General features: G+C 37.3%; 1 protein-coding gene across 6 annotated transcripts in view; it reads left to right on the top strand.

The window, feature by feature from the left end:
* MYH9 (myosin heavy chain 9) overlaps nucleotides 1-19543 on the top strand; it is a 72297-nt gene that overhangs the window by 2804 nt on the left and 49950 nt on the right. For all 6 annotated transcript variants that reach the window (XM_034402846.3, XM_034402845.3, XM_087873855.1 and 3 more), the window contains exon 2: nucleotides 18381-18733. In XM_034402846.3, the coding sequence (XP_034258737.1) occupies nucleotides 18401-18733 (333 nt within the window). In that variant the 5' untranslated portion in view covers nucleotides 18381-18400. The remainder of the gene's footprint in view (nucleotides 1-18380; nucleotides 18734-19543) is intronic.

The following is a 19543-nucleotide window of genomic DNA, read 5'->3' as shown; positions in this document are numbered from 1 at the left end:
CATGAGGTCAAATATAATTTTATATATTTGAAGTTGATGTGAGCGTGCTTATTATTAAAGTTTGGGAAATGTAACTAAACCTTTGTTTACATAGTTTTGGAAGCAACTGTTTAGCAGATAGGATTATATTAACAACAGCATAGCTACAATAAATCCCATTCTTTGTATGTATGTTTTGTTATTGCATTCTTCTGAAAAAAATATTCTTTCTTTTGAATATAATATTTATACCCTGCAATTTTCTTGTGTCTTAACCAGGTTCAATCCTGCTTTGCTTTTTCAAAACCAGGCAAGGTTGGCTAGGTGCTGCCACCTACTGTGATGAAGGGAACAAAAAAAAAAAAAAACATCTATAGGGCTACACTTTTATGTTTGATAGAGCAGTATTCTATTTCTGATTACTTTGCCAATAATTAACTCTCTAGCAAAGTGTAGATAATAGTTACAACATCCAAAAGAGACTAGGCAGTATTTAATTATTATATGTACAAAGAATTACTATGTGTCAATCCATTTTTCTCAATATCTGAGTGATAATCTTTGGCCTTCATAATATTTTAATACACAACCATAACTGTTACCCCACTCCCCTCTATCCAAAACTTGTGTGAATTTGCCTTGATTTAAACAATTGATAGTAAAGGAATAGTCCTAGTGATCACTGGTATATTTTGCCATGTGCACATCATTGCACTTCATAATTTAAATATGAAATTGTCATTCTGATTGGTGATTAATAATGTAAAAAATGTTTGGAAATTACTTACACAATCCCTAGTTACTTTAAAAAAAATATGACTATAAACCCAGAAATTAATTTGATACTAAAACCTATGGTTGCCAGTAAATGTATTACTACTAATTTGAGACCAAGAAAAAAACTAATATAAAATCTGTCTTTTCCAAATGTTTCTCAAGATAGCATGAGATCTGCATTGTTCAAAAAGCCTAAGTGTTGATAGTTGTGGAATATTTGAATAGCATTTGACAAAGTTTTTGATACTTTGGCATTAATTACAAGACAGTAAATTAACTCACAGAATTATAGCATAAATATAGTTCTGTTATATACTTATACAATTGCAGGTGTAAAACTTTGTCTTTTTTTTTTTTTTTTTTTGGTAGGAGAAATGAATTACTTTAGTTTTGGATATGATTCCGTTGGGAGTTAGTTTTTTTTTTATTTAAAAGATTCCAACTATTGGTCTTAAGATCAAATTGCAGAACACATAAGTGTGCTTGAAGTACTTTTTGAAATTATGCTGATTTTTGCTTTTGTTAGATACACTATTTCAGTGACTTAATCCAGTGGCTTTTTTTCTTAACTATAGAGAACATTTAAGTGTTTTGTGTCACTCTCAGAACTTGCCAAGGTACTGAGAAAGGATAGTTTGCAGATTTATGTGGTATTATCTTAAATTCTGGGAAGAAATGAGTCAGTGTTGCACTAATGCAGGAAACAAAAATGCACATGGGAAATTCATTGCAGTAGATCTTTATGAGGTGCCATATTGGAGAAAGATTGCTTCTAGGGTACATGAGAGAGTATCTGCTCCCCTTTTTTCCACCGTGGGTGAATGCTGGGCTGATGCTAACTTTGTTCTAAGATATTATAAATCTGCACTTACTTTACAGATATGGCAAATCTTTGTGATTTCAAAAACATCTTTGACTGGAAAGTGCTACTGAATGGAGTGGTTTTAGCCTCTTGTTGAAGTGAAGGAGTGCTAGAAGTACTTGCCTTAAAATGCATGTGTCTCAATTTACTTTGTGTTCCCAGAGGCAGCTAGTGTTGAATAGGAAAAAAGTAGGCAGGAATTTCATTCTTCCTTTTTAGTCTAGGGTACATACTTAACTCTAACAGCAGCACTCAACAGCACTCAATATTTTCTTTTGGAAAGTGCGCTCTTAACAAACTAGCCTAGAATTCAGAAGAACTTTATTTTCACAAGTCTTCAGAAATGTCAGAAGCCAATTGATATTTTCAACGTAGGATTTGCTTTCTAGTAGAACTTAGCTTTAATAACTCCATGTGGGAAGCATTTTCTTTAGTTTTCTTATTTAATTGTGTGCCTGAGATAGAATATTCAGTACTGGTATATGAGGAAAAACTGTTTCTCACCTGTATACCTGGAGTGCTCAAATTTTGGGTTGAAGAAAGTTACATATTTTTGAGTGGCCAGAAAGGCTGAAAAGTGGAAGGGTTTCCCCAATACTTAGGGAAGGCTGGAAGGAAAGAAATTATGTGAGACATGGTAGATGGAAGGTGAGGTGTGAGCCTGGGCAGGAACACCTCTTCAGAATCAGGAAGAGAGTGTGGTGCCAGACTTACCATTTTGGATAGTCTCTGATAAAATTGGCATACTGGTTTGACTGCTTCTGTCACTGTCAATAAATATCATTTATGGGGTGTGGGTGGTGATGTAATGGCATTATAACTGATTTATGATTGCATTTATTTCTTATCTGAGAAATCTAAAGCAGGAGGCCACCTTCCAAGAAAACTCTAAAGAGCTAGAGCAAGAATGGTCAACGTATGCAGCTAAAAAATAATCTTATGACTGGACCTCCCTGGAGTATGCTGGATTCTCTGAGATGGAATTTACCAGCAGTAACCCATTAAAGAAGCAATGATGTAATAATGTATTGTCTGAGTTTATATGGCCTGTTAGGCCAAAATGAAGTTGGCTAGCTTATGGGCTTTGCAAACCCAGCCTTTGATCAGTTAGTGGTACAGTATGCTGTGCAAAACTAGATAATTGGTTAACTCAGAATACCGTGACTCACTTAACTATGTATTTAGGTATTATTTAAACATAGCCTTTGTAAAGCTTTAATATTTGGTTAAAAAAGAGTAGTAAAATTTTCTATAGACGGTAGACTGGATGCCTGTTTTCCAAATAATAATTGGAACATTGTTTTGGGGGGGAGAGATGTCATGAAACAGAAATTTTCATCTGCTCTGTTAATTGAAGCAATTTTGCATTTAGCTTCCTTATAAAATATTGAACACAATGGTATAGTTAAAAATATTTTTTTTATTTTTGTATAGTTGTAGCAATCAGTTAAGAGAAATTTTAGTCTGTTTTAATACTGAAAATCAAAAGTTTGAATTAAGAGAATTTGAAACCATTTGAATCCTCTTGCCCAGGACTCTTGAACACACACACACTTCATAGGCTACAGATTACACACAATATTGCTTCTTCTAGAGTAGATATATTGGATAATCTTAGATTAAAAGCAAGCAAGTATTCAGTAGGTACCAATATAAATAATCATGTTAACCTCACTCTACTTTTTCAATACAATCTAAGATCAACTAGTGCTTTACAAACAAAACTGTTTTCCATCAAGCAAATACAGTTCTAAATGATTTTTTTAAAAAAATTTCTGTCACAAAAATCAATGCAAAAATATTTTGGAAGCTGGTTATTGTTTAATCAGCAATTGGACAAAGCAGCATAAAAGAAATAACTAATAAATATTGGTATTAGCAATGCACTATTTAATATACAATTTTAAGAATGTCCATAGCTGTTGCTGCATGATTAACTTTTGCCATAAAGACAATCTGTAGTTCTCCTGATGTTACTGGACCCCAGTTCCCATTAACTCAGTCAACATGTCAAATAAACAAGTATTGGAGCAGGCAGATTACTCAGATGAGACACAAAGGCTTCTTTGACACTTTTGTAACAACACAAAATCCATATTCATCTTGTAGGGGAAGTACTTAAAACAAAAGTTTAAAAGTTACTTTTAAATTCATCAGCAAAAATGTGTTACAATGCAAATATAACATGAATTGTATTATTTTAGAGAAACTTCAGTTAAAGAATGCAGGTTTTTTTGTAACAAATATAGTTCCAGTTCAGATGCAAGCAGTGTTTACATTTGTTAACATTTTTTTACATTTTTTTTTTGATGCAAACAAAGTGACATTTAGTAGGAAATCCTGAGTTTAAACAAATGAGCTGTATTTGGCTGATTGGCCAAAATTTTCTTGTTTGTCTTCTGGGTTAAAGTCCAAATTACAAAAGACGGTAGCAGTTCTCCCTGCTTAGCATGGAGCAAGACAACTCAATGCTATTCTCAGAGCTCCAAGTGAATTTGGCAGATTAAAAAGGCAGAAAAAAGCAGGGGAAGGCCTGTGGGACTCAAGCCTATGATTGAACCATCCTTTCTGTTTCTAAAATATCTCTCACCTTACGTTGCTAAATTGTTGGTTTGATTTGAGGTTAGTCTGGTTTGCGAACCCAGCCAGCAGATGGTGGATAGTTGAACTGTAATGGATCATGACTAGTATGGACTCAAAACATGTTGCTTTGTGACTCATATTAACAGTAGACACAACCAAGTGTAATTGCTAATGAGTCTGAAAGTGTCTCTTGATTTTCCATTTGCAAAAGCAATTATATCAAGTAGCTTTCTGTAGCCAACACCCAGTTGCATTTTCAAGACCTTGAACTTTGCCCCTAATCTCCAGCCATTAAAGTTTTTGACATACGGGATTTGAATTCTAGATTGTTTGTATAATATTATATTATAAAAAATTGTTTGACGTGTAAATCGTGTTTCATACCATTTGTTCATAGCTGAAGATATTTTGAAATAGTAAAAAGTATTAGATAACACTGGACATTTTGCCTAGCCCTTTTATAATAGAGGAATTGTGGCTGTTGAAAAGGAAAGTATCTTGACTTCCTTTGTTGAGCTTTAAAAAAGATAAATTCTTTTTCATATGATGTAGTCTTGAAGATTTGTAGAATTTGATGTCATAGTATCCTTTATCTCTATTGTGCAAATTATATGGGCAGTAAATATAATTACATGGGACCCAGTGTGTTTAAGATGGTAGATGAGGATTACTGGGATGAAGGTTTTAGTTTTCTCTCTCTGCCACTGATACCCTCTGAAACTTTGACCTAGAAATTCTCTCTCAGTCCAGCCTATCCTCATAAGGTTGTTTTATTAGGGACCACTGTATATATTGTTTGAGTTCTTGTACAAAAGGCAAGATAGAAATCAAATAATCTGAACTCTGGAAGTCTTGAAGTCTTGTAGCTGATCTGCTGCTACATTCTGCCCATTGAACTCCCTTCTTCCAATTAATGTTCTTTTATATATACTTACTATAACCACATACTGTAGCTGATGGTGGAGACCTCCTATGAAGAGAGGCATCACTCCCCTATTTTTTTTTCTCATCTCCAAAAATCTCCTGTCCCATCTTGCTTATGCCCGTGAATGGAAATAAACTCTAAATAGAGATGGAGTTGCTACCATTATATGCATTTCCAGCTGGAATCTAGGAAGCATGTTAAGAAATGCCACATCTGTGTGTACCTGTACTGGTGTAACAGATATGAATTATAAAGAGAAGTTGTAGGAGAGACTTAAGTTCAGAGATACTTATTTAGGGGTAGCAAATTTGATGTTGATACAGATTATGGAGACTGTGGGGATTAGCAAGAAAAAGGGCAGTCCAGTTTTCAAATTTAAATGAATGGGAATATAGTTGTTGCCTATGCAAAGAATAGAATTAAGTTACTGGCTCTGATTGGTAGCGTGCTGTGTAGTTATTGTTGGCAGTAGTTTAGATATGCTTAAAGTCTGTGAGGAAAGAAAGAATTTTTGCTTTGTTTATTCCATCATAAACAATGCCTTGTGCCTAATCTCGGAGCCCCAATTGCTTGGGAGACTTGGGAGTTCTGAGCCAAATCCTTAAAGCAGCAGGGATGGGCTGTAGTTTATGAAAGTGGTGTCCTAGTCTTGAAGCAAGAGAGTGGTCACAAAGAATGTGTTCTCCCTCTGGAATGTTTTCCTTGTGGAACGCTGTCTCTTCTCTACCGAGAAGGCATGTACTGCACATATAGTAACAGGAAATAAGAGTCACAGGAAGTACGTTATGTTAGATTTAACTTGGAATAAAATATATTCCAGGTTTTTAAAGTATTGGGTTGTTAAAAGTTGAGCTTAAGTGTGTTAAAAATGAAGTCTGAACTATTTTTATAACCTGTCTTCTAAAGACCAGATGCCATTTCTTTTTAACAGTTTCTGTGCTTTGCAAGTTCAGTCAATTCTTATCAGTTTCACTTTTGAGTACAACCTGGCCTAACATTTGCTTATATTGCCATTTGCTGTCACATTAATTTGCCCTACTTTGTCCCCACCAAGTGCTTTTTTCATGGATTCTGTGTACTGTAAAAAGAATTCTTTGATTCATGTCATATTTTTCTTTAGTGGTGATTTTGGTGAAAAGTATGTAATGTTAGTTATTTGATTTGAATTATAACAACCTTTTATTTTTGAACTTAAGGCAGCATACATATTATTCTCTGCTTTTGTTTTCCCCACAACCACGATCCTGTGGGGTATCCTGAGCTGAGAGAATGTGACTGGCCCAAAGTCACCCAGTGAGTTTAAATCTCTGAGGATAGACTAGAACCTGGATCTCCTTGCTTCTAATCCAACACCTTAACCACTGCATCACAAAGCATTGCTTTTAATAAAGCTGGCTTATACAGCTAAGCTTATTAGACTACTGTAACGTGGCAGTCATTCTTTTCTCTTCCTCACTTTTCTTACTTACCCCTGCACAGATTTTCCTAAATTATTTTAGAGCCATTTAATGTGAATCTGTTTGCTCCTGAAGAATGGCAATAGAAAACCACTACCTCCAAGTGGTCTTTTTGCCACCCTTTGAAAGCAAGGCCAGCAAAGTGCAACCTTTGCATTCCCTTGCAAACCCTTTCATTCAAGAGTTGGAACAGCAGTCAAGAAAAGACAGCATGATTGATGGTATTGAAGACTGCTGAGAAAGCAAGAACAAGAAGGATGGATGCCTTCCAGCGGCCATCAGTGTCATCTCAGTCCCATGACCTGGCCTGAATCTTGACTGAAAGGGATCTACTACTGATTGGACTAAAATACTAATACTAATTTGTATTAATACTGAGAAAATACTAATTTTCTTCCAGAGATCATTGATCCAGTCTCAGTCACAGGTTGGCCTTGAGGTGGAATCTTTCAGGTCAAATTATTGCGTATCTTTACTGAAAATATGCAGGCCATCTCAGTGTTAGGGCAAAATCACTAGATAACTCCCTAGTTAGTCAACATTAGAGTCTTTTGAGATTTCTGTCATTTGTTCCTGTGATAATCTTCCCAGATAGCGAATAAATAAATATTTCCCAATCCACCTTTGCGTCTATCATGGATAGACAACTATTAATCTACATTAGGTAAGATATAAGAGTAGAAAAACATTCTCTGCCTGCTGGATTGCAATGTATTGGGAAAAAATGAAGATCAAGATAGTTAAAGGAAATGCAGAAGCTTGAATGCCATGTTTCCCCGAAAACATGACAAATCCTGAAAGTAAGGCCAAGCCTGATTTTTGGGATGGGTGAAAATATACGCCCTCCCCTGAAAATAAGCCCTAGTGAAGGGGTGGGCATGGCCAGCACAGGAGGCAGCCCTTCCCTTCCCTGGTCAGCTAATGGGAGCTGGGCCCTTTAATCATGACCTGCGGGTCAGCTGAGCTGATTGGGAGCTGCCTCTCTGTTCTGTCTCTCCCTAGTGTTCTTGGCGCTCACCCACCTCCCATCCATCCATCCATCCCCCTTGCCTGCAAACTCCCACACCACTTGCAAGAGAGCAGCCGCCCGGCACCTCTTGCCACATAGTGCCCACCTAGCGGACAACCCCCTCCGGCTGGGCAGAGTGCCACTCACTGACCAAGCGGTAAGTGTCCGGTCGGACCAGCCACCTGCTGCTGAATCTTCCAGGAGCCGGGGCAGAGAGTCTTCTGGCAGTGGCCACTCTGGGAGTGTGCTTCCCGCTCTATGGTTCCAACTCCTTGCAGGGCTGCAGTTCCCTTTGCCCTTCACTGCCCCTCTGCCCTGGCTGCCAGAAGACACAGCAGCAGACAGTTGGCCTGACTGGCCTCTTCTCCGCTTCCAGCTGGGGTTTATGTCTTGCAGCCTGCCCTGCCCCATCCCCTGCCTGCCACCCCCAAATTGCACCCCACCGCGAGATGTTCATCTTACCGGAGACTGGCAGCTCTGTTGCATCTCTCAGCCGATCTGTGCAGGGAAACACCTTGCACAGTAAAAAAAACCTTCTCGCAAGTTCAAGAAGTTAATTGCTTGCACTCGCGAGAAGTTTTCATTTACCATGCAAGGTGTTTCCCTGCACAGACTAGCCGAGAGACACGACGGAGCTGCCAGTCTCGGATAAGATGCACGTCTTGCAGCCCGCCCCACTTGCCACCCCCAAATTGCACCCCACCGCAAGATGCGCGTCTTACCAGAGACTTGCAGCTCGGTCGCATTCCTCACCATTGTATCCAGGGAAACACATTGGAAAAGAAAACTCGCGAGTTCAGTCAAACTTCTCGAACTCGCGAGAAGTTTTCTTTTACAACGTGTTTCCCTGGACATAATGGCGAGGAATGCAGTGGAGTTGGAAAGGTAAAACACGCGACACGCTTCTTAACTGCTCCACCTGCCACACCCCCAAATTGTATCCCTAAAGGGGCAGGTGGCTAAGGAAGGGGCAGGAGTCCTGCTATGCCCGGCAAGGGGGGGAGAAGAGATGGCAAGGGGAGCCATGTCTCGCTCCACGCATCTTGCTTCTCCCCCGCCACACCTGCCAGAAATGCCAGAAATGAGTCTTTGTGAGACTCGCCGCGCTGCTGCCTCATGGAGTAGGACTCTGCAAGGCTTGTGCCGTTGCATGCACAAATAACAGCACTGCCGTGAGGTTCGATATACTGGTGCAGCTGTGAGCAGCAGGACGCCAGCTGTGTCGGTATGATGAAGCTTGCGGTGGTGCTGCAGTTCGTGGGTGCAACGGCACAACAAGCCTCTACGAGGCAGCAGCTGGCACGAACAACAGGGAGGGGAGGCGACGGCGGCGACAGGACATCCAGTCCCACACTTGCCACCTCCTGCACCCCCAAAATAATTAGACAAACTCCCCCACCCCGATAATAAGGCCAAACCCTTATTTCAGGGTTCAAAAGAAAATAAGACCCTGTCTTATTTTCAGGGAAACACGGTAGCAAACTGAAGTAAATAGTTAAAGAAATCTAACATTTTAACTAAAAAAGAAGTAAAGCCCAACATGGTATCATTGAGAAAAGAAGTAATTTAGAATTTTTAGCATTCAGTGGTTTTTATATTTGTTTTTCAAACAACCTGTAGGATCAGAATGTAGATAAAATTATATTAATTTTTAGACAATTGTAAAATATTTAAATGACAGACTTATTTCAGTTCTTTTTTTAATAAACAATAGATGTCCTTATCCACAAAGCTGCTTTGATGCCAAGTAGATTTGAAAAGTTAAAATTTTTCATCAAGGGTATGAATTGCCCATGATTAAACCAGTGATGGCAAACACATGGTCTTCCAGATACTGTTGGCTTCTACTACTGTATCAGTCATGCTAGGAATGGATTTTCCCACTTGTTCAATTTTGCCTGCTGTAGTCTTGCCTTAGGATCACTTTTGCTTTGCATCATTACTAACAGGATATTAGTAATCTAATTGATTCTTGTTTCATAGTTTGAAAAGTCAAGGAGTTTATTGCTGTACTGGTCATCTCCGTTAATGACTAACTTAGTATAGGAACTTGTACGTTGCATTTCTTTTATGGACTTCCCAGGAAGTATGGACTTTTTAAAATACTCAGGTACTGCTGGCCGATCAGTAAAATCTTGCATCTCTGGCAGTGAGCAAATGCTGCTTTGATGCCTTTAAGATGAGAATAACTAACTAGATATAGTCATCAGAAATGAGAGGTTCAACTTTCATGCAAATGCTGTAGAATAGCCAATAAATCAGGCTCTTTAATCCTGTATCAGTTTTCATAATCAGTCTATTTCACCCAGTAGTTTCACTTAATCTACATAATGGCCTTATTAATTTGACAGCATCTGTTAGTTACAACTTACTGCTTCTTTTTGTTGCTATATGGTTATGTTTTTTCTTACCTTTAGGTACCTAGGGAAAGAAGTATAGTTTCATTAGCAGAACTAACTATCTTAAGCAAATAAATAATTTTTACCTTATAGGTTGCATAAAGTTCAGAATGACTTCATGTTTGAAAAAAATAACGAACTAGTTCGTATTTTTAGGGTATGAAAAATAGCTAGGATTATTCCAACCTTCCAACCTATCACATAATGTTTCCTTGAAAGTTTTTAAGTGTAACAGGAAAAAATACTGTATCTTTTTCTAGCAGGTTGCCTATGGTATTTTGTATCTATTGCAAACAAAACGATTCTTAACCAGGAAAACTATGAATTAACATTAGTTTAATACATTCATTTAATACACTCTAATCATTGTAGTATAGATAGACTTTCCTGTTAGACATTTTGCTGCTTATGGCAGTTTAATATCTTATCCTTATCAAGCAATAGTAAAGTCCCCAATATATAATTATTTTTAGTAGTTTTATATTCATTCCATCTTTCATTCAGGAATGCAAGGTAATATACCCAGTGCTTTCCTCCTCCCCCTCCCCCCTCTTCCTCCCCCCCCCCCGCCTCCCCATCACAGCTATAAACTGGGCTGAGAGAAGATGACTGGCCTAAAATCATTCAGTGAATTTTATAGCTGGGGGTGGGGCCATTATGTAGATTAAGTGAAAACTATTGGATGAAATAGCTTCTGATAGTGAAAACTGATACAGGATTGCATGGGTCCCCAACCCCTGGGCTGCAGACTGGTACTGGTCTGTGGCACCAGGCTGCACAACTGGAGGTGAGCGACAGGATGCGCCGGACCTAGGTTGCATTCTCCTTCTCTCTCCCCCCCACCCCCTCCCCTGTCTATGGAAAAATTATCTTCCGTGAAACTGGTCCCTGGTGCCCAAAAGGTTTGGGGACCATTGTCACACCATATAACAACTACCAGTTCCCCAGTTTTTCACTTTTTCTTTTTTTATACCTCTTATTAAACAACCAGGAGGCCAGTAGGGTAATACAAATACTTCTAACAAGATAAATAGATAACTTACGTTGTTTCTCTGATAACTGTGCTACCAGGCTGGCTTAACATATTTTTTAACATATTTTTAATTTTTAATTGGTTTGTTATCTTAAACTGGGGCCAAATTAATATATATCCTTTTAATTGTTTTTTAATGTTTGTATTGTATGTTTTTATCTGGCTGTACACCGCCCTGAGTCTCGAGAGAGAAGGTGCGGTATATAAATTTGAAATAAAATAAAATAAAATAAAAAAATAAATAAAATATAAATAAATGAGATCTTAGGATTTCCTGATGAAACTATTTTACTTTCTCATTATTCCTATGGCCCTGAAATCATATTTGGTTTTTGGTTTCTCTGAAAAACATCTTGTAAATGCCAAATTCAGACTTCTGGGGAATATATATATTTAACCAGGCTTTCTTAAAATAGTCTGGAACACAAAAGTACAAGTGTTGCAGTGCATGGATCCATGATAGAACAGTGTGGGTGTGTGACACAATGAAACTGATGAAGTAGGAATTCTATGTTCAGGTCTCACTTTTATGAACTTTGGTGGTGCAATCTTAATTCAAATTATCATTCCCCTCCCCAAAGATTTGGGTGCTGGTTTTTATGATGGATCCTTCTTGTATCCATTCATGTAATCTGAAGCTTTTTTTCTGGGTACTTTTTCCTTATTTTACGTTGCTATCACTAATGAGAAAGTTAGCTTGGGACAGATGATATCGTGTGGAAAAATACAGGTTAAAAAATAGTTTGTCCCTACATAATTGTTTTCAGTGAATTCTTAAAATGTGTGTCTAAAAAAAATAAGAATAGAGATCATTTTCATATCCAGGGTAAATAAAAATCAATGATTTTTTTTTTAAATTAAAAAATCAGATTTTATTTTTATCAAATTTATTTTAATAAAATGTTTTTGGAGTAAAAAAATCTATTTAAAGATAGTTTTCTATTTAAGATACATTAATAATTTAGTTTATTCAGCATGAAATGGAGCTTAGCTATGTAGCATAAGACTATATTCTACAATATCGGCACTGTTGGTACATCAACAGCAGGTCAGGAGGAGCTGCTGCGGGACAGATGACAGTTGCTTTTTTAAAATTATGATATAAATTGAGTTGATTTAAATCCACCCTATTCAGATCAAATCAATTTTCCTATGTATCATAAGTATACCGTAATTTTCAGACTATAAGACACACCAGAGTACAAGACGCACCAAGATTTCGAAGAGGTAAACAAAATTTTTTTTTGCAAAAATGGGGCACACACAGGGTTTGGGAGGCCTGCAGAGTGCTCCTGGGGGCTGGGGAGGGCAAAAATGTGACACATGGGAGGTTTGGGAGGCCAGAAATGGGCCTGTTTTTCACAAAAATGGGGGCGTTTTTGCCCTCCCCAGCCCCCAGGAGCACTCTGCAGGCCTCACAAACCTGTAGGCCCGGTTTTTGCGAAAAACAGGCCTGTTTTGGGGGAAATGGGATGCACAGGGTGGGGTTTCGGAAGGCCAAAAATGGCTGTATTCTGTGTATAAGACACACCAACATTTCCATCCTCTTTTAGGGGCAAAAAAGTATGTATTATACTCCTCTAAAAGTATGGTATATACATAGGAAGATTAAAATCCCTTTTCATGTTAGCAATAATATTACATACAAAGTTTCATTTTTAGAGACTTCTGAGTTTTGTATCAATTCTTCTTTTGCCTCGCTGAGTAATTTATTATTTATTTATTTACTTATTATATTTGTCTTGAATTGTTCCACATCTAGTTCCAGTTATCATATTTAACTTCATCAATTTAGGTTATGGCACTTGATGTAAAATGCTAGCATTTTTTTTTCACTAGTTGCCAGGATTAACACAGGGCAGTAGATTTCCTCTAGAAGAACTGTTCACTGCTTAAAGACCTAGTGAAAAAAATATGAAATATTTTTCAGAAATATTATAATACATGTAATAGATCAGTTAGACTTGAATTTTGTACAATTATCATCAACATCCTGAATCTGAAATGATCTTGAAGCTCCCTTTAAGTCTTAAATTAGATTTTTTGGCATGTATAAATGCTATTAAGGAGCTTAAGTTTCATTCTTTAAATTTATATTTAACTCCCTATTCCATATTTAAAAGAATTTATCTTCCTTTAGCTCATGTAATTGTTTTTTTTCCCCACTACATGGGGTGGAGAGAGGGGCAGGCAGTCCTTCATCAAATATCTGTTGTATTCAATTGGTAAATATTTTTAATGAGACGAATTAACCCAAAATGGAATTGTCTTGCAGAAGGGTCTTGGAACAGAAAGTGCATATAAACTATGCTGTATACATTTAGAAGGAGGAGGAGTTCTTGAATGCTCAGGAGATCCCCTAGACATAACAACCCTACGTTCTCTCCTGTAAACAGCTGTAGTCAATTAATAAATAGATGCTTTACTTAGTTGCAAGTATACTGAAGGTCAATATAAATTGCTGTTGCACTGTGTTTCACCCTTAAATGGAGACTCTTCCTCTAAAGTAGAGCTTGGCTGTTTAGAAAGGAAAGATGATAGATTTTTGCATTAATAAATGTGTATATGTGTGTCCTACTACCAAAGTTAGTCCAAGGCTGGCAGGTAGAAAGTGGCTGCTGCTAGATGAGGAAGAGGGCAAAGAGAGGTGTGAAGGGTATACAAGGGTATGGCTGAGGTCAGGGAGGGTGCTCTGGAAAGTGACAGTGGCTGGTACACAGAAAGTGGCTGGTGCAAGAGTGAGCACAGAAAGGCTGCAGTAGGGTGCACAGGTGAGGAAAATGTAACCCAATGACCTGCACTCTTCCTTTCCAGCTTACCCATTACCTTTCTGGGGAAGCCATTGTGGAAAGTTGCAAATGGCAATCGTGTGATTTTGGAGCATTGCAATCATTCATAAATGTGAACCGGGTTATGATAACTTGTTTATGATGAATGAATGGTTGTAGGTTGTCAACATTCCCAGGTAGACAAGACAGGAAATATGTTCAGATTAATTGATTGTATTTTGTTGTAAAGCTACATTAACAGAATCCTGCAAATCGGAAAGTACAAATCTCTCACAGTCTCCTTGAGTAGCGAGGATCTCTTCTGAGCCTCTTGCTCTATCCACATTCCTGCTGCAGGCTATGCCTCTCTCACCTGACTGTTCTCTAGTCAGCATCTCTAGCCTCCTCTCCCAAGGTCCTTTCTGCATACTATTAATAGGTTGAGGACTACTTGTAGTAAAATAAATAAAAGTATTACCCCAACTAAGTACTATTTGAGTATTTTGTGGAGCAACACTCCTGTGATTACTCTGAATATATTTTTCTTCCTAACACTTTCCTACAAGTACAAGATCTTTTGTTAAATCAACCCGATCCATTGGTTGTGACTGGAATTGACCAACCGGCTTATTGCTCGAGCATGCCATATGGGCAGAGAGTGAGTAACTGGCCCAAAGTCACCCAGCCGGTTTTAATGCCTAAAGCGTGACTAGAAGTCAGTCTCCTGGTTTCTGGCCTGGTGCCTTAACCACTATTACGCCACACTGGCTATCTCTGATTATTTTAGAATTGATTGTGTTTATTCATTATGATAATTCGATAATCAGGACTGCATTAAGTAGCTTTTCATTTGAGGATTGTAGGATTCTGCTGATTAAGTGAAGCTATTTGTCTTACAGTCTAGTCTTGTATTTTATTTATTTATTTGTATCCCACTTTTATTATTTTTACAAAGAAGGCAACAAACATATCCAATATACCTTCCTCCTCATATTTTCCCAACTACAATACTGTGAGGTGATTTAGGTTGAGAGTCACCCAGCTAGCTTTCCTGCCTAAGGTGAGACTAGAACTCATGGTCTAGGCTGGTGCCTTAACCACTAGACGAAAATAACTATTTATTTTTATATAATACAATTTTGAGGTTACCCAACTCCAAATAATCTGGGCATTTTACATTTATAAAAAGTAAGAAGTAAAAAAAAGAAACAGTTCATAATCATCCAAAAATACTTTTGTGTTTCCTGGTACTTTTTTGGAACAAAGGTTATGGGCATTTTGCATGTGAATTGTGCATTTGTTAATGAAGAATTAGAAACTATTACAGGGATGTCAAACTCAAGGTCCGCGAGGCCACCCTGGAAACAGCAAAGGATCGGCCCGTGGTGCTTCTGCCAGCAAAAATGGAGCTTAGGGAGCCATTTGCAGTCCTCCCAAGCTCTGTTTTCATTGGCAGAGGGCTGCAGGAGGCTATTGCATGCAAAAACGGAGCTTGGGAGCCTGTTTTTGCTGGCAGAGCCCTCGGGCCGCCACAGAGTGATGTTGAGCTAGCCACAACCACCAGTGGTGGGTTTCACTTACCTTTGCTACCTTTACTCGTGTGCGCACCACTTCTGCAAATGCGCAGAAGCTTCTGCAGATGCGCAGAGCGTATTTGATGACGTGTAGGTGGGCAGAGCCTCCCGCCACCTCTGCTACCAGTTCGCCTGAAACAGGGCGAACTAGTAGCAACCCACCACTGATGTCCACCCTGGCCACGCCACGCCCAGCCCCCTGAAGTCAAACACAATCCTGATGCAGCCCTCAATGAAATTGAGTTTGATACCCTTGCTCTACTACATATATTACTATTGCAACCATGTTATAGAGATGAAACCTCAAGATTTATTTACCATTTAACTTTTTTTCTGGAAAGATAATTGAAATAACACTCTCCTATTTGCAGAGCTTTTATTTCAGGCTAATAACTTTATTTCAGTTGTTTTTGTAAACAACTTAGTTGCTTTTGCACCGTTAAATGGTATATGTTATTTTAATCTGGTTTCAATCTTTTTAAGTATATTAATCACATAATATATATTCTTACTGGACTGTTGGATTTCTGAATTTACTTTCCCTTTGTTGCATGGAATGAATTGTTTGGTTTTGAAATGTATTTTTATTTTATTTTATTTAATATCATGGTCTGATACTGAGTGGCACTAGTCTTCTTTTACCCTTGGTCCTTTATACAGTACAATCATAAGGTGAAAGAGATTGGCCTGCCAACTGCCCTCTTTCAAGGCCAAAGAGTCCTTGCTCTTTCAGATAACAAGTTAAAGAAGTATAAAGGAGGATAATTTGTTTCTCCAAGGATATCCTCTTCTGAATGGCATGAGGAATGATAAAACACATCAGAAGTCTTCTAAGCAGAAATGTTGAAAAGAAATAGACAAAAATTTCAGGCTGATCAGTTAGGATTTTCAGAATATGTTGAAATTGAAAGTAACTAAATTCAGCTGGAAGCACTCATTTTCTGAAGCTTCAGGCTCAATATGGCTAAACAAGGAGAAACAGTTTTATATAGTAAATAAAGTTGGAGGTTTCATGTGCACCTCTTGTCTTGATATAATTAATATCACAATGAGAAGAAATTTTATCTACTTCCTGTTCTTTTCCCACCCAATTGAAAAACATTTATATACTCAAAATAAACACTGCTCTATAAAGAAAAGAAATTAAAGGCATGAGATAAGCGGAAAAATATATGTAGATCTTCATTGTACAAAATAATGATTCATACATTATCTTTTGTTTCTTAAATTTTTAGATTCTCAACTCTGTTCAACTAAAACTTTCCCTATCGTCACTTTACTCTCAACCCCTTTACTCTTCCTTCAAATATTTAGTAATTTTTCAGACTTATAGATTATAGTTGCTTCTTTGCTATGTTTTTGTATGGTTTCACTTATGCATAAATGATGTATTTGAAATAGACTTTATTCTCTGGCGCGCTGCTTGGAAGAATCCAAGAGCGTGGGTAATATCCCTCAGCTTGCCTGAATACTGAGTGTATGTCACCTTAAAAAGGTCTGTTGACTCCTCCCCCGGGGACTGGCTGAGGCTCAGTTCCTTTCACTCAGTGCAGCCTGAACCAGTGTTTTTTGGAACCTCTTTATCCATCTGTTGTTATACTTTTTTTTTTTTTAATTTGATTTATATGCCGCCCTTCTCCAAAGACTCAGGGCGGCTTACAATGTGTTAAGCAATAGCCTTCATCCTTTTGTATATTTATACAAAGTCATCTTATTGCCCCCACAACTGGGTCCTCAATTTACCTACCTTAGAAAGGATGGAAGGCTGAGTCAACCTTGAGCCTTGGCGAGATTCGAACCCTGCAGTAATTGCATGTAATCTGCCAAGAGTTGTTTTGATAACAGTAACATTGAAAGATGTTTAATAAATAAATAACAGCAGGCTACCTTCAGAATTATTAGATTCTTCCCCTGTGTGTTTCAGAGATAGATGTTTTTTGAATTGTTGAATTTTATTTGATAATTTATATGTTCTACCATTTGCCCCCTTTACATTCTAAGTTTAAGTCTTTCATACATAAAATGGGCCCATAGTTATTATCATGACCTGTCTCTAGGATAGAATTACATCTAGAATTTTTAAATAAACGTATTAGAAAGTCTTTTTGATAGTATATTCAAACTTACTTCAGCTTGCAATAAGTGATTGTAACCCCTAATTTATTCTTGTATAAATTGCATCTGTAATCTGATTTTCAATAAGAAGACACAATCTCTCATTTCATAGCTAATAAATGTTTCCATATTTAAGTTGCAAGCTTAGTCACTAAAATAAGTGGGGTTTTGTTAGATTAAACCAGAGGTCTTCAAACTTGACAGTTTTAAGACTTGTGGACTTCAACTTCCAGAATTCTGGCTGGAGAATTCTGAGAGTTGAAGTCCACAAGTCTTGAAGCTGCCAAGTTTGAAGACCTCTGGATTAAGCTGTATCTAGGGTCAAAACGTATCATAAAAGAAATATATTTTTCTTATTATAGGATCAAGCAAGTCTTTCTTTAGTTTAGTCACATTATTTAGAATATGATTGGTTGTATTACTGGTATGTACTGGTACTAATACATACCAGTATGTATGTATTTACTGGTATGTTATTAAACATTGGGCTGTTAACTTAGTCTTCCCAATTTTTGACTTCCATAAGCTTCTTGAAAAATCACATTGTTTTTATACAGAACACTTTTTCCCGTTTATAGCTCATAGGAGCTATGAGGAGACAGTATATGGCTGTTTTCACCTTTTGGCCAATAGGTTTAGATTACATGAATGCTTTGATCAGATTACTACATTACTAAGTATTTATGGATACTGTTTCCTTACATTAAGTGATCTTGCCTCTATTATTTAAACAAAAATGATTATGGATCCTATTTCCTTACATTAAATGATTTTGTGTTTGTTATGTAAGATGAGATGTCCAAACATATAAATATTAGGAATTCAACAGCTATAGAACATGCGTGTGAAAGGATTGCATAATATAATCATATGCATAATTATATTAATTATTTTAACAGGTCCCTTACCTTAAACAACCATGGCTCAGAGAGATGTTGACAAATACCTATATGTGGATAGAAATGTCATCAACAATCCGCTTGCTCAAGCTGATTGGGCTGCCAAGAAACTGGTATGGGTACCATCAGAGAAGAATGGATTTGAGCCTGCTAGCTTGAAGGAGGAAGCTGGAGATGAAGCTATTGTGGAGCTTGCTGAGAATGGGAAGAAAGTGAGAGTCAACAAAGATGACATCCAAAAGATGAACCCACCCAAGTTCTCTAAAGTGGAAGACATGGCTGAACTGACCTGCTTGAATGAGGCCTCAGTGTTACATAATCTAAAAGAGCGATACTACTCAGGGCTAATCTATGTAAGTAATATTTTTTCTCTGAGAGATTATCTTAATTTTTTATCAGTGTTAAAATGGGATGGCACACTTATTTATGATTGATGTTTTGAAAAGCATTTTGTGACTGAAGCATTTTGGAAAATGTTTTAGAAATTATTACATTTGATCCTAAAATGAATTTTATCTTGTAGGCATTTCCTGTATTTAAAACCTTGGTGATAGTGATTGTTTATATCAAGGTAGAAAAATATTCTTTTTACATAATCAAATTCGGCTGCACAGAAAGCTTTGTGGATATATGTCTTCTCTGAAATCTACTTTGATCTAATGAACTTATTTAATGCAGAACAAAGAATTTCAGAACAATTCAGCTATTCTAGTTTTTCTTAATTTCAGGCCTCCAGCAGAGGTTGCTTAGAACAGATTTTGAGTAGGTGACTTGGCATTTGCTCATAACTCAAATGGTAATAGTCCTCATGAGATTGCTGCTATGGAAACAAGAATATATAATTGCTTTTGTGAGAATTGGCATGAATATAATGCTAAAAATATATTTCTTCTTCCATCATCTCACGGATTAGAATCCGAATCATAAGGCTGGAAGGAACCTTGGAGGTCTTATAGTCCAACCCCTATCCTAGATCCTTATGCTATTCTGGACAAATGTTACTTGAAAACCTACAGTGATAGAACATCCACAACACTGGGAACCAAGCTGTTCTATTGATTAAGCATTCTTATTGTCAGAAAATTCCTCTCATTTTCAGATTAATTCCTCCTCATTAGTGAAGAATGAATTTGAATAATAGTTTGGGGGTGGTGTTGAAAAGG

The sequence above is a fragment of the Pantherophis guttatus genome, chromosome 7 (genome assembly GCF_059756535.1).
Source record: "Pantherophis guttatus breed Tessera chromosome 7, ASM5975653v1, whole genome shotgun sequence".
Classification (NCBI taxonomy): domain Eukaryota; kingdom Metazoa; phylum Chordata; class Lepidosauria; order Squamata; family Colubridae; genus Pantherophis; species Pantherophis guttatus.
The sequence above is the reverse complement of the archived record's forward strand: the minus strand, read 5'-3'. Positions and strand labels throughout refer to the sequence as shown.